General features: G+C 38.9%; 1 protein-coding gene across 1 annotated transcript in view; it reads right to left on the reverse strand.

Annotated features, from left to right (window-relative positions):
- Positions 1-14,835, reverse strand: part of LOC140245990 (S-adenosylhomocysteine hydrolase-like protein 1) — a 54,377-nt gene extending 39,542 nt beyond the window's left edge. Inside the window, exon 1 of the mRNA XM_072325440.1 lies at positions 14,559-14,835. Within this exon, the coding sequence (XP_072181541.1) occupies positions 14,559-14,678 (120 nt within the window). The 5' untranslated portion in view covers positions 14,679-14,835. The remainder of the gene's footprint in view (positions 1-14,558) is intronic.
- Positions 14,836-16,559: the final 1,724 nt, after the last annotated feature.

Below are 16,559 nucleotides of genomic sequence, written 5' to 3' on the forward strand. Positions count from 1 at the left end.
GGACATTACATGTTAAAAAAAAAATGAAAAAAAATGAAAAAAAAATGAAGAATTTCCGTGCATTCTCTAGTCTTTCAAGACAAGAATTATACTCATTCATGATATGTATGCAATCCCTCTGGTACACTGTACCTCTTTGTGTAAACTTGAGTGGGCTGTAATTTTTACTTTGGTTCTTTTGTTTTAAATCAGTCAGTAATTACTAGACTTACAATGATAACGACATGTAATTAGAACACATTCAGAAATAAAGTATTTTACTCTATCACTCGTTTATGTTAACCAATCATGAGAAAGAAACAGACACTGAAAGTGCTATAATTGCTTGACTGTAGGAATAATGATGAGAATGATAGAACAATCAATACCAAAGGAATCATCAAAAGCATTGAATAAAGACTATGACCATCATATAAAACAATCAAAGAATGCTGCAATTTCAGATGAACATGTCACCTAGCTCACTAAGTGCATGCATTGTACTTGCAATAATCTTCTGACTGCATAGCTCTGCAAGCCACTGATGATGGTTTTTGTGTGCTGACGGTGCAGGATGTGCTTGCTTTGCGAACAACCCACATAATGGGGAACAGAAAAAGTTGTGGTTATTTCTGCCTGTAGACCACTGTTGCTCAGACAACCTTTTACTTATCAGGGATGTGTGCGTCAGAACTTGTTGATTGCCGATCATGAGATAATTTAGCCATTAAATCACAACCCAATTCACATTCTTCAAAACTTCATGAATGCTCTCCCAGTCATGGTTTTGTGCAAGACCGTTACGAAACTTGGAAGGAAAGCAAAATAGCATTTTCAGAGGGTAAAAGTTCTTTTTCATGCAATTCCAAGGTTGATACTAAAGATGAAAACTACAAACTTTCGATTAATTAGTTTCTTTAATCACATGTCTACCTTTTCCACAGCAATGTTATACTTGTAACATCATTTTATATGGTACCTCTTCATCATCATAATGCTGCCTTAAAATACCATTTCTGTGTGAGGTACGTATTGAATCAAATAAATGATTCGTGCATGTGTGAACACAGCTTTTCTTGTGGATTCTACAGGAGAGCCTGTCCCCATTTCTGCCATTCTGTAGAAGGTTCAGTCTGGAGGCAATAACAGGAAATTAATTAATAAGTCTATGACAACAAGGGGATTTATAGGGGCAGGCAGAGAATCAGACAAAAGACGTATGGACAACAGACCCATAAAATCACCCTCGGGCACATATCAAATATTATTTGAAAGGAGATGCTGCCATCGAATGAGATCCGTGGCAAACATGACTCGCGAGACAAGTGTCGCATACCTTTCATGACGCACAACACTCCCAGCAACTTGTAATCCTAGGCACCACACTTCTATGCAACAATTGTCCTACGGCTTTGATTCTCTGAATATCAGTTTGGGTCGACGCACACGCATACTGCATGTCACGGGAGGGAGGCATTTTGCTGCAGAATCATTTGTATAATGGTGCAAAGCTTTCAGTAAGATCAAGATATTGATTTTTTGTCTTACTCTATTTATCAGTTATCAGTCTTCTTCTGTAAATACTTTAATTTCATCAAATGCCATCTCCCATGCCAAATAAAGTAATAACTAAAGAAGCACTCTGAGAGTGCAGACCTCCGCCAAGCAGCTCATTTCCACCACTGATCTTGCTCTTCCATAGAGATCAGTGATTTCCACCCATATCTACATATTATGCTAAAAATCGCCTGATTTGTACAACTCGCACTAGCAGAAACTAGAGCACACACGTTAGTGCGCATATTTTGGGGGTTTGAATATGTACACTAAACCTAAAAAAATGCGCAGCTTGAACTCCCAATGAAGTCCCGTGACACTCCTTGCTAACGAAAATCATTCATAAAATTTCCTGGATCAATACCAAAATTTAATCATCTATTCCTTGAGTCATTCTTAACCTTTCCTGTAAGTTTCATCCAAATCTGTTTGCAACTTTTTGATTTATTTTGCACACAAACAAAAAACCAACAAACAAACCAACGCCGATAAAAACATAACCGCCACCCATGGCAGCGGTAGTATAATAAACTAGACGTCATCCAGTTTCTGCCAAGAACACTTGGTCTACTAATAAGTAACATGAAAATTTTGAAAATCTTGCAATGTGTGCTAAAACAAAACTATGTTGCTCTAGCTCACAATATCTTTCAGTAACATGAGATTTGAATTTCACCTCAGTCTGGATTTCAAGCATTTCCCCATTTTACTCATTTTATTCATTACAATATAATAACATCCAGTTTATTATTCATTCATTCATGTATGCATTTATTTTATCTAGCCATCTGTCTCACTGATGCATCTCTTCATGTTTTGGGGTTTTTTTTTCAAATTTCTTTTTAAGTTTTTGTTTTGTTTTGTTTTGTTAAAAAATTTTAAGACTAGACTGGTAGGATGTAACAACATGGCACATACAGCACTTCATATGTTTATCTGCCTGAATCACCATACATTTGCACATTATACACAGTGTATGTTGTATAAAAGAGAGTCATGTCTACAGTGCAAATTGCAGACGTCTGTGTATCCTGTATGGAACTTCGTGCCAGATGGCACAGACCTGCGCAGACCAGGCGTTTCAGGACGTGTGTGGTTTGGACAACATGCTCACCCGCACATTCAACATTCCCCTGTCGAACGCTGAGGGACCGCAGAAATAGTCAATTACCATCTACCCCAAAGCTGTCCTTGGCTTGTGGCACGCACCAGGAATGGAGCCCTCTTACGACGACATCACAGACAGTTTTGGTCACTGTCATCATCAAGTTGCCGATTTCCAAAATGTTCAAGAAAAAAAAATTCAGATGTTATCTAATTGCAAACTTTACACAGATTCACTGACTGCGTAAAAAAAAAAAATCATGTTCTAGGGTATGAACAATTTTGGAATAGTGAGGCCCGAGGCTCTGCATCATGACTACTGTATAATGCAAAGTTCTACAAACTACCGTATTGCCTATAGTCACTCTGCGCCAAAAAGTGAAATGCCTTGGTTAAAGCTGACTGTGAAAATTGAGATTTTAACAGAGTTGTGGAAGTTTTTGAAATATTAAACTTGGATAAATTTCTAAGACAAGGAAGTCAATGGAGTTTTACAAGTTTCATATTTCTCATGAAATACATGTATATGACATTGGTCAAAGTTACATTTTGCAAATTGATGAAGCAATAATGTCATCACTTCATGTTTTCTAATGACCTGCACATATTTTCACTTCATTTCCTTTTCTTTAAATGATAAAAGATCCATCCTACTCAATTCATCCTACACTGTATTTATGTATTACAATTATGCAACATTTTATTGTATTGATACAACTGTATGACAAATTATTAGGGGGAGTAGGGTGAACATGTTGAACTTTCAGCCAAAATATAACAGGAATTAGATCTTTTTTTAAAGTTAATTTGATGGTACATGTATTGCCTTATTTACATTGTAGGTTGCATATTTGGACCGTCCAATAACATACATTTGGCCCTGTCCAATACCACAGAGTTCCTAAACTTATACAAAATAAAAATATCTAGACATAAAACTTTTTGTCATGAACAAAAAACTTCCCTTTCATCTTTCTGATTAAATTAGATTTATCACAACCAGTCAATGTTGGCATTGTATACCATTCCACTGCCGCTGTAATACATCCTGGGCCTCTTTGCAATTTAGTGGATTTTTTTTTTTTTTTTTTAACACAAATATTTAAAGGACAAGTTCACCTTCATAGACACGTGGGTTTTGTGAATGCAGCAATATTAGTAGAAGACATCAGTGACAGTTTGGGAAAAATCATACAATCCGTTGAAAAGTTATGAATTTTTGAAGTTTCTGCTCAGTCACGGCTGGATGAGAAGACTACTATAGCTTGTGATGTCACATGTGTACAACGATATAAAGAAAGAATAAAGAAAATTCAACATATTTTCATTTTTCTCGCATAACAACAGAACACTCAACTTCTCTCTTTCAGAAAGCAGGGAGAACAATATTACCCTTAATATTCATCAGTAACAAGTCGAAGAAATGTGCACTTTATTCAAAAGTAAAGTTTTGTGAAATTCTCTTTTTATTGTCCTTATATCATTGTACGCATGTGACATCATACACTGTACAAGTAGTAGTCTTCTCATCCAGCAGTGACTACTTAAAAATTTCATAACTTTTGAACGGATTGTCTGATTTTCGTATTGTACGAAACCGTTATTGCATGATAACTGCGACCAGCAGCGTGCAGCCCCATACGCATAGCTAACTGCGACCAGCAGCCCCATAAGCATAGCTAAATGGGGCTTCGCATTGTAGCACTCAGGATCATGACAGATTTAGTATCGCGGGTAAATATCAACTTAAAATTCAAAAATTTCTTCAATTTGAAGACTTACCAGTTAAGTTGAAGTATTGAAAACAGGCTTCGGGCAACGTTTGGTTTTGCCAATACCGGTAGTCCCTTTCTGTTCGAATTGATGACTGAATGTGACTCGGTCGAGAGGACCTTGGGAGAGCTACACTGAATTGACGGCCAGCGCATGCGCACACAAACATCTTATCCATTCATGGATTTGAAATTTGTTCTCATGTGATGTGTGCGCATGTGCTGGCCGTAGTGTATGTAGCTCTCCAAAGGTCCTCTCGACAGAACCAAACGTTGCCGAAGCCTGTTTTCAATACTTCAACTTAATTGGTAAGTCTTCAAATTGAAGAATTTTTTGGATTTTAAGTTGATATTTACCCGCGATACTAAATCTGTCATGATCCTGAATGCTACAATGCGAAGCCCCGTTACGCTATGCGTATGGGGCTGCTGGTCGCAGTTAATTGCATGATTACTAAGAAATGAGAGCACTTTGGGGTGAGTAAGTCTCACAGTGTTAGTTATATGAAAGGTACTTTAACCTGAAACACGGAAATTCAGGGAAACTTTTGAGGTACCAAAACTTTTTATTATCTTTAAGTGGGACATTATAACAACTTTAGGGTAGTTGGGGGAAGCACACATGAAAAAAGAAAAGACAAACTGGTTCCATGCAACTTCTTTTCTTTTATTCGAGGCCTCAAAAGAAGAGATGTGTCAAGCCTAATACAATATAATCATTTAGATTTACAACAAATCATAAATGACAATGTTCAGCAAATAAAAATACAATCAAGCAAGTCCTGCATGTGCTGAGAGTTAATATTGACAATAATTGTTCATAGTGTGTGTGTTTGCTTTTTTATTTGGCTCATCCAGGTAAACTTGACAGAAAAGAAAATGTGTGTATTCAGCTATCTACAGTACACATTCCATTAATAAATCTGGTTACATCTTTTTTCCCTTGAGGATCTCTCCCCCCCCCCCCTCTCCCTCCCCCCCCCCCCCCATTTGTTAACAATGACAACAGTATAGGCTTTTTAGCTCTTATTATAAATAGACAGCTGGCTTTTTGTTGGCAAAGCAGGATGGGGGGGGGGGGAAAGGAGAGGTTCTTGAACAAATACGCCTGTTGTGCTTCAAGAGGAGCCGCCTTTTATGACCATAAAACAATATGATTTCTGACAAACCCAAATAAGAAATACAAGAGTCTAATAAAATGTTTCATTTTATGTGTAGTTTGTACAATGTATCAAGTACAACATACGTTTCATTGCAGAGGCTTCCAGTTAGGCGCATTTCCTCTTGGACATAAACATACGGTACCTATTTTGTCATACACACGCACACGCACACACACAAACACATCCTCATGCACAAATATTGAGGCATAGGTTAGGGATACTGTTTGCGCTAGGGTATCGCCAGGTACAGTACTCTCCGCTTAATCGGGTAGTGTCTGGCAGAGCATTTTTTACCAAATTATTAAAAAGTGGAGTACTCGATTAACTGGAAAGTATGGTAATTCATTCAAAACTGGAAGTACATTTTAATTTTGTGAATCTTGCGTCTTGTAAAATTCGCGAAATTACAAATTCACACAACAGTACGACACACACAAACACAAAGGCTTGTTCCCCCCTCCCTAAACAGGCTCTCTCAACACCAAATACAATGTACATGCACCTCATATTTTACATACATATAGATCTCCCTCTCCATAAATATTATTTACACTATTTTTTTCTGTCCTGTGTCTGACACACTATTGTGCCTGCTTATCTAGGTACATACCGGTACACATGATCTTCATAATCTGGATTTCTCTTCCTTCCCCTGTCTGGTTTCACTACTTGTGTAGTTCAATACGTGATCCATCATTTGGTCTACTCCTACTTTGTCTAGTATAGCCATTTAGTCTCAACCCACATGGTCTAATCCTGTTTTATCTACAAACAGTTTGTCTAACGACATTTTAGTCCAATTGCCACTTTGTCTCATTACCAGTTGGTCTACTTCCAGATGGGAAATGTTCATTTCATCTAATGCCCACAGTTTATTAGACAATATGGGAAAAAATCCAAGGAGTCAAAATTGCAAATAGACCTTCTGGTCATTAGACAAAATGATAATTAGCCCAACTGTACATTAGACCAAGTGAGGATACGAATCTTTTCACAAACATAACATGCTGTGTGATTCAGTGCCACATAGATTAGGAACCCCTCAGTTCCTCTCCAGAGAAGTTGATGAAAATAGATCGAGTGTCATTACTGTTACTCTTCAATGCTCAACACATTACACACTGGACTTGTCAGTGAATATATTGCACCCATGTCACTTCTAGTGCAGAATGAAGGTTTCCAAACAACTTTCAGGGAGTTTTGGGCAGTTGATACGCAAAGATGTTTTGAATGGGGATAGAAATGTGTTTCTGAAATGCCATGAAAAGGGCTATCGTAAACACGTTTGAGCCAGAAACACATTTCTGTGGAGATGATAAATACAAAGTTGTTTTGAAATCCCTTTATAGCTCAGACGTCCCCATGCCAACCCCTGCCAACAACGCATGTCCCCTCCTTGAATCAAAATTAGCAAGGGAGCTGCACAGTGACAGGCCTCCAAATGGACTCACGACCAGATGCAAGAAAAACAACAACTTGAGAATGCAAATGCATTTTGATAGTGGGTACTGAAACGCAATTTAAACATGAAAGTTGTTTATAAATGCAGCCAATCACACCCACAGTTCTAGCCAATTTGTCCTAAAAAAACAAAACAAAACAAAACAAAACAAGCAGCAGTTCATATTGCTTTTGCCAGCCCATATCAGTTTAAAAGAAGCATTTTTCCTTTCTTTGTTGTGCTGTGCTGTGCCATTCCTATGTGTAATGTATCCATTTGCATTAGTATTTAAAATAGATTAACTTGAAGTTTTTCTTGTTCACACTGATAATAATTAAAAAGATAAAATAAAGACATTACGATATGTTGGTATTCCTGAAACCTGCAACTACGTCTGTGGGTCTTGCTTTCACTTTAGTCAATGTTAGTTTAGTGTCAGGTGAGCAGTACTGGTGTAATTTGTACAATGGTGTATGTGTATGTGTACAATAGCCATGAGCATGTGCACCATGCCTTGCTTGAGAACATGGTAGAAACTGGGAAGTGACTTGAATACTAAGCTCCTCAAAAATTTAGTGATAGCTCTATCATTTGATAGCCTCCTATGTTCCACAGCATCACCTTTTACACTTTGTTTGATTACACTCATATGTGATCCTGTGAACTCCAACCCCCATTTTCAGGTCTTCCACTGGCAAAAGGAAACAACATCGATTAATGCATCAGCAGAGACAAGATTTACTCTTTATAGTTTAGACAGCTAATTATGCATTTTGTCTAGATATGACAAAAATCATAGAAGGCCATTATATGCTAGGCAGCACCAGTAGGTGTGTGGCTTTTTGTAACATTTACAGCTATACAAGATTTTTTTTTTTGCTTATAAATATTCATACAACATGAAGTCTTAGTTAGGTAACATGATCACAATATAAATGCTGTCACTAAAAAGCATACACATCTTTGGTAATTTTTTTTTTCTTCTGTGACTGTAATCCCTCTAGCTATAGAATTGCTATAACTGAAGCACAATCATATAGATAAAATAATAACGCCTCTGGCACCCTTCGGCATAAAAAGCATCTAGAGCGAAAACTACCCAAAGTTTTTGGGGAATAGTTATTGGTAAAAGTTTCCAAAATAGATAATTACTGTATAATACTGGCTAGCAACATGAACAAGAGACCGCGGGTCTAGCGCTCACCTGAGTATCGCAAGTTCACCTTTCACGCAGTCACTAATCTAAATTATTCACAGCTCTACTAAAATTTGACCAGGCATTCTCAAGTAGAAGATGAAAATGTACAATTTAGGCCCCATTAGGACCCCTCCCCACCTCCTTCCCCTGGGCCCAAATTTTTTAAGATTCCTTAATTTGGGGGGTATTGGGGCCCTCTGGGTGGGGCATGGTGCCCATTTTAATAAATTGAGATCCTGACACCCTAGGGATGATACCTGCCAAGTTTGATGAAAATCCACCACGAGGTTTTCAGGAAGAAGATGAAAATGTACAATTCAGGCCCCCATTTGGACCTTCCCAACTCCCCCCCCCCCCCTCCGCCCGCCCCTAAGAGGGGCACCCCTGGATCTGCTATGAACAAGCTTGAAACTACAGTCATTAATGTACTCACTCATAATACTATCTTAGCTCTAGTATAACTTCTGATTCTAGAGAAGTTTTTTACAGATTCCTTCATTTTCGGGGATTTAGGCCCCCCTGGGGGCCCCTGGGTGGGGCATGGTGCCCATTTTAACAAATTGAGATCCTAACCCCCTAGGGATGCTACCTGCCAAGTTTGGTGCAAATGGGTCATGGGGTTCTCAAGAAGAAGATGAAAATGTACAATTTAGGCCCCATTAGGACCCCTCCCCACCTCCTTCCCCTGGGTCCCATGGGGGGGGGGGGGCACCCCTGATTCTGCCATGAACAAACTTGAAACTACAGTCATCAATGTACTAACTCATAGTATTAACTTGGCTCTTTCACTTCTGGTTCTAGAGAAGAAGATTTTTACAGATTCCTTAATTTTGGGGGGTTTGGGCCCCCTTGGGGGCCCCCTGGGTGGGGCATGGTGCCCATTTTAACAAATTGAGTTCCTAACCCCCTAGGGATGCTACCTGCCAAGTTTGATGAAAATCGGTCTTGGTGTTTTCAAGAAGAAGATGAAAATGTAAAAAGTTTACGCACGACGCACGCCGGACGCCGGACGAAGGGCGATCGCAATAGCTCACTTGAGCCTTTGGCTCAGGTGAGCTAACAAGGGTAGGCAAGATAGACATTACACTGTACCACTTTGTTATGTGGTTATGTTGGAAATATTAAGGCAAGGATTGTCCATGTTTGGGTTCTAATTCTAGTTTTCTCGCATACTGTTCACCTTGTCTGCACAGACGCATGAGACTGCAGCTTTAAGCTAAACGAGGTGGGTTGGAAGTGCAGGGGTCTCCCTGCCCTGGCTTAGAGCCAGGGATCAGTGTAGGATAGGCTCACAGTCATTCAGAAAGGACCTGCCTTCAATACTATTACTATTGCTATTTCCTGCCACATTTCATTCGTACTGCAAGTGAGGTATGCTACTACAGCAATTCAATACACTATGCACTTGCAAAGAAATACTTGCAGGATGGTACTAAATAGATGGAGAGTCAGTTCCATTGAAAGCCCTCTGAATTTCTGTCATGTGCACACATACAACAAAATCTCTACTATAATATCTGTAGCACATTACATCCATTATGTGGTATGGGGGCAGTGGATCTACTTTACTTTCTAGAAAAGATGACTTTCTTTGAATGCTTGAGACATGTGTGGAAAAAAAAAGCAAAAGCAAAAGCAAATACTGAAAGTTTGATGCTTGGTTAGTCTTAACTGCCACAGGAAAGTCATTATAATTCAACATCAGGAGCATTCCTAAAAATGAGAATGAGAATATCTGTTTAAGACTGGCGGTAGTTTGATATACAATGTAAGTCACTGTATCTCAAGCTAAGAAGGTTTTTCAGTTTACTGACAAATCTGTTATGAAGAAACTTTGTCTTTTGGATTAGCAAAAAACATGTTTGTAACATCAACAGTGTTCAATGATCATGTATGACATACATTCTATTGTATTTTGTTTTGTTTTGTTTTTGTTTTTGCTGAGCAGCAAGTACACATAATCAAACAAACATACAACGTACACAGCATGTGATATTGGTGGGGAAATTGAAAACCGAGTGAGAGTAAGCCATCTTTGTTTTCCGTCTTACTTGTAAAAACATGTCATTTAATCCAAAGTTGGCAAATGACTGGTGGGCGTGCTAGATGCAAATAGTAGGCCAAAGACCTTGCACAATCGCAGCATACTTTAAACTACAATGTACATGAACCATCCTCCAAGGTACAGTCAGAGTTGTTCAAGAACATGTTTTAAAGACATCCACATGCGTGAACATAATGAATCATTAAATAAGCATCAGTGAACATTAGAGCCTCACTCTTCCGGAGGCATGCTTGATAATAGTTTAACGACAATTTGATTGTTAGGAAGTCATCTGATAAGGCATGCTATCAATGTGTCAGAGTAGTAGTCTTTGCCCTGTGAAGTGCACTGCCAGTTTATCACATATTTCTCCTTTTGTGTCTGTGCGTGAAGTCCCTATCGGATTTCATATTTCTCAATAAAATTTTATTTCTCACCTCTCATCAAGACAGAACAGTACAGACATTTTATTACTCACCCTTCTGACAAAACAGTTCAAGAGGATCTTTGCTTCTCAGTTGTTTTGTTTTGTTTTGTTTTTTTGTTTCTGCAAACTGTTATGAGGACTTTTCTTTCTTATCAAAGCCATTGGGGGTATGAGGATTGCAGACGTACATTGCATTTTTAAGGTGTCAAAGATATTGTCTATTACATGACATGATTTACCCTGAGACTTGTTTTTTTTAAATACTGTGTCTACTCTTTGCTTGTTTTGTCGAACTCCTGCTCATATGTATTTCATCACTTTCATTCACACCATCTCCCACTTTCAGATAAATGCACAGGCTCATCTTTTGTGTGTAGAGGGACATGCACTGTATCATAATGAGTATCAGTACAGACTTGTCACATTTCGCGTTACAATGTACATGTACTTGTGTGTGACTAGTGTGTAGGCCCTACATTTTCTTAGAAATGGATGGAAATTACAATTTGTATTTCCAGATCAGGAAAGTCTTATTCTCTTGTCAGCACATGAAGAGGTATGGTACAATGCTTTCAGAGTGCCTCCTGCAGAGTCCGGAAGACTTGGCAGCTATGCATAGTGTGACAGTTCAGCACAGCCAGGGCAGCCTCTCCTGCCCTCCTGCATCTATAGGAACTGCGCTGCCAAGAAGACGCAGTCATCATACACTACTAGCATTAGAATTGCATTTGTACCAGGTACCATTTGAAGTTGCGGATCAAGAATATCATTATTTATAGGTCAACATCTTGACAAAGGATGTAAACTGTATACAGGGATCAAGTTCAGGATCTCCTGCAAGTCTAGGGTCCTAATCCACTACTGTTTACCACCATGCTCCCAAGACAAATCTTAAGTTAAACACATAAAGGATAACAGAAATTAGTTGGAGGCAAGGTGCCAATTACATCACCAGTATTGGCACAACCCTTGACATACAGTGTGAGAGAAAGGAAATTTATATTTACACAAGGTCTACTAATGTCAGACTGATTGTTTTCTACACTTGTCTACACTTGTCTTCTACACTATATGAATAACTAGAAAAGCACTCTGAGAGCACAGATCTCTGCCAAGCAGCTAATTTCCACCCATACAAACATGCTGAAAATCATCTGATTTCCCAATATAGTTCCAAGCCTTTTGTTTATGTCATCAGCTTCCAGCTGCACGGCAACTCGCCCAAGCAAAGCACGCATTTTAAAGGCATACATGCAAACCTTAAATACGCAAAGCTTGAACTCCCAAGTTCATTGACCCTATCTGCAAAAAGATTAAAAGATCCTTAAAAAATCCATAAATATTCCTGGATCACTACCAAAATTTAATAATCTGTTCCTTGTGCACACAGACAAACAAACAAACAAACAAACAAACAAACCAATGCTGATGGATGCCACGGATGCACTGTTGGGCCTGGTACAACATGATCAGTAGAAATGACAAAGTACAGAGTAACAACTACTGGAGCAGAATTTTAGGGGCTGCCTGTGTGGCGCACACCCACACAAAGCCACAGTGCTTATGCCATTTTCGCATTTATGGTTTTGGTGAGTGTACGCACAAGAGCCATCAAGTGCCGTATGAAAGCTTAAAGGGAAATTCCAGACGAATTTAATAATTTTACATCGTGTTGTACATAAATCAATAGCTCCATGTATAGATTTGTAGAATTTGTTGTGGTTCTTGAGTAGAGAAACAATACTTTCAAAAACCTCAAACAAATTACACTGAACAAGGATGATGACATAGGAGGTTCACATATTTCAGAAATGTAGCAATGTAATTCCATTACAATACCACTTGCTTGCGAGTTCACCTTTGTATAATCTATGCATGCCTTCTTCTTTTGTTCTGCTTCCTTGAGCCCCAACTCATGCATTCTTGCAGTGACTCTGCTATGTCATCATCCTTGTTCACTTGAATTTGTTTTAAATTTCGAAAATATTCTTATTCTTCATGCCAATTATGATAAATTATGAAACTCTGTCATCAGTACAACTAATTTGTAGTTGTTCAAAGGTCAAAATCTGAAAATCATCTGGAGGTCTCCTTTAAGGCCTAGCATGGAAGAGAAAGTGAGAATTGTAATTTTCACATGATGAGATCATTACAGGATGAATTATCAGTTTGACCTGTTATTCTTAATAATCTTTAAGAAATGTGCTAACTTCATTGCAATTGATGTTCAAATGTAAGTTCTATTTCAACTTGCTGTTAAATCATATCATAAAATCATTGATTTGTAGCTCCTGGTTACTCGAAAGATAAGTTGCATAACAGAAAATGGCTAAGCTTTAGATTATGGAAGCAGCATATGCCACAATTGCTTGCGAAGAGCGAGTAGTTTTGTGCAACATGAATGTCAACATTGATATTTAATGATAGCATCCCGCTGCATCCAGCACAGACAGCACGCGAGCCATGCAGCTGTGGGATCTACATTGTACATTAAAGCACGTTACCCTTGATTTGACCATTTCCATGAATAGACCACTCTTACGAATATAAATTAACCGAAATTCATGAATTAAATTAAAAATGGCGCAAATCAAGTGCAAAATTCAGACTATGCAAATACATCCACACGTGTTCCGAAGAGCACAACAGTGGGCCACGTCACCTAACCCCCGAAATCATTGTCACAACCCTCCCAGGTCAGCTGGCATAAGCAGTTCGACGGGTAAGTAACGGGTAAGTAAAGTTGCATAGCAATGTATAGACTAGTTTCATTCCAAGTGTCTAAGTCAATAGTCCATTTATCTAAATTTAATCTGTACAGCGTGTATAACTACAGCCACGGTGGCAGCAGTTTCTGGGATAACTTGTGCGTTTTAATACACGCTATTCATATTTGCATGCCACCCGTGCCAGAATTGCGATATTTGCCATGGTTCGGTCACATCGTATAATGCATTGAATCTCTCGCACAGCGTGGAGTATATCGAGTACCGTGCTCTCATAGTGCAATGTGTACACGTGACACGCACGCTAATCCATTCATAGGTGGCGCATGGCGGTACGTCGTGAAGTCGAAGCACGGACATATGGGATCGAACAAAGAGCACAGGCGTTTGAACGATGATCGCAGCACGGGCGTTTGAATCAAGCTTGCTATTTGGCTTCCGCAATTTAGGTGGTCGAAAGATGGGTATCTTGCTTTAGTTGATCAAAACTGGATTTTCATCAAAGAGTTCAGAAATTTTCTTCTTTTCATCATGGAGAGTAGACGTGAGTGTAACAAAATAAAAAAAAGTAACCATGCAAACTTGCGACAATGTTAGATGTGAGATGGATGATAAGTGAACAGGGGGCATCATGAGCATTTCGCCCCGAAGGCCTCATTACTTAGCACGGGCCATGCTCACGAGGAGGAAGGATCCTTTGCTTTTGAGCATCGAGGAGCCACCTCTATAGCACACATTGTCATTGAGCAGGTTTCCAAATTCCTGGAGAATCTCTAGATACCTATATGAATTTTGTGCCAGGATTGAAGAGGACCGAGAGGATTTCTTTTGGTAGGCCTATCTCCCCAGAAGTGAGAACAAAGTTTGACATAATCATGCACCATGATTCTCACGACAGACGCAGACATGGCCACATAAAATTTACTGCTGAATTTCCAGAAGCACAAATTTCTCAGTCATCAGTAACCTTCAGATTTCTTTACCGTGCTTCAAGAGTATCATCTTTTCATTGCTGACTATCCTTTACCCGCAATAAATGTCCTCTTATTCTACAACTATTTAGAAATACTTAGAATCTACTAAATATAAATCTAGCTTCTAACCGTTAATACTCAGTAACCGTTAGAATATTCTACTTCATACTTACCCTTTCCCTCGATACAGTCTCAGGATGCAAGGGCTTCGAATCGGCACGCGAGCGCTCGGACACCTTGCCATTACCACCATTACCGCTCGAGCCAGAGGTACTCGCTCCCGCATCAGCCATATTTCTCTCGGGAAAATGTACACCCAATTCACAATTACAGGTAAGAATCGGGCAAAAATGCCACACCAGTCCGATGTCTCGAATACAGTCAGTAGATTTATCGGCAAAGCGGATATTTAACAGCTATGTTGGACAATGCTGCGATACGTCCCGATTTGTCGAGAACGCATGGACCGTCTCACTACGCATTGGCATAAGTTCTTACGATATTGATACACACAATGAATGCAACGGATGTCTACCGTACCGGTGGCCGAGTAGTAGTGGTAAAACAGGGAGATACTAGTACACCAACGCAGTACTGCAGCTGATAGCGGCTTCCCACATGCTCTTCGCACGTTCACCCAAAAATCGCGTGGACCGTGTCGTGGTAAAAAAGCTGGCTAGCGAAACCATTGACCGCAGAACGACCTAATCGTAATGAATAATGCAACAGATCGACAACCGACGCAATGCTGACGCTTTTATCGACTGACCAATGACAGAGTAGCAGTAGACACAAAACTTGTTTCATTGGCGAAAAGTTCCGAAAGGCGGTCAATTTAATGCTAAATCCTAGGCAACAGGAGCACAGGTGCATAAGCAGACGGGGTTGAACACTTTCCTTCCATTCTACTACGCAACATTCTACATCTGTGCAACCAAGGACTAGGAGGTTCAAGAGATGGAGTTCCAGCTGGCTGTAATTATTCAGTTGTCAGTTTTCTAATGGATATGCACAAAATAATTCCACAGGTGCATTTGTGCCTTTGATGGTCGAGGTTCAACCCCGTCGCCTTTCTGAGCAATCTTTAATTTTGAGCGCTAATGTTGGCTATATGTTGCTTACTAGTTTCTATCACCTAATGATAAAGCATACAAAACAAAATATATCCCATCCAGACAGTAATATGTGCAAAAGTGTAAATCTGATCTGTATGTTGTGAAAATATATGAAACTGTGCCCTCACTGAAAAGTTGACCATGTTATTTTTTCTGATCACTTCCAACAAATAATAACAACAATAATAGTAATAATAATAATAATTATAATAATGATAATAGCTAGTTTTTATATTGCGCATTTCACACTTTTTAAGTATCTCAATGCGCTTTACAGACTATCATTACCCCGTCACTGGGTACATTATTTCCAACCAGCACTGACAGTGCTCAACTCTCACTCTCACAAATAAACCTGATATGGTCTAATATTTAGTAGTTTTTATTCATTGAAATGTCAGATTAGTGTAAAGACAAGTAAAGCTGATTTTGATTTTGATTTCATCATTATTTGCACAATCTTTTATTCACACATCCCTGTGTCTTTACCAGTATGTGCCACTCTTCTATTATAAGAAGGGACGGTGAAAAGTAGCTATCATACAGACAAAAAGATCTTCCTTAGAGAGTGGCTGGTGATTATGCAATATTACATGAATCAATTGTCTTCCTGTCTGTGGGGCAGCTATAGTTTGGCACATACTTCAAATACTTTTGATTGGTGACGACAAAGATGGGATCAAAGGGAACAAGACTGTTATGACTCAATCTCTTGAACCTCCTTGGTACAGCTGATGAAAGCCACCATAAACCTGTTGTCTCTTGCATACCAGGGATACACTGTCATATATATTTCTTTGTCATGTCTATCTTTAGTTTTATTTTCTGTCTGTTCCATCCCTACTTTTGTTCTTGTCCTTGTCATAGTCTTTCTTTTATAATTATTTTCAGATTATTTCGCCCGACATCAGGATATCAAAATTTTATACACGTACATGGAGTCCTTGACGGATCTTGAGATACCCTCACCTTCTAGAGTTATTCACAAATTTTACAAGCTATGCTTTTCTTTTGAATTCTTCTTTTCCATGTAGAGTTATAAATTAAGATTGTATTGCC

This window comes from Diadema setosum, chromosome 2 (assembly GCF_964275005.1).
Source record: "Diadema setosum chromosome 2, eeDiaSeto1, whole genome shotgun sequence".
Lineage (NCBI taxonomy): Eukaryota > Metazoa > Echinodermata > Echinoidea > Diadematoida > Diadematidae > Diadema > Diadema setosum.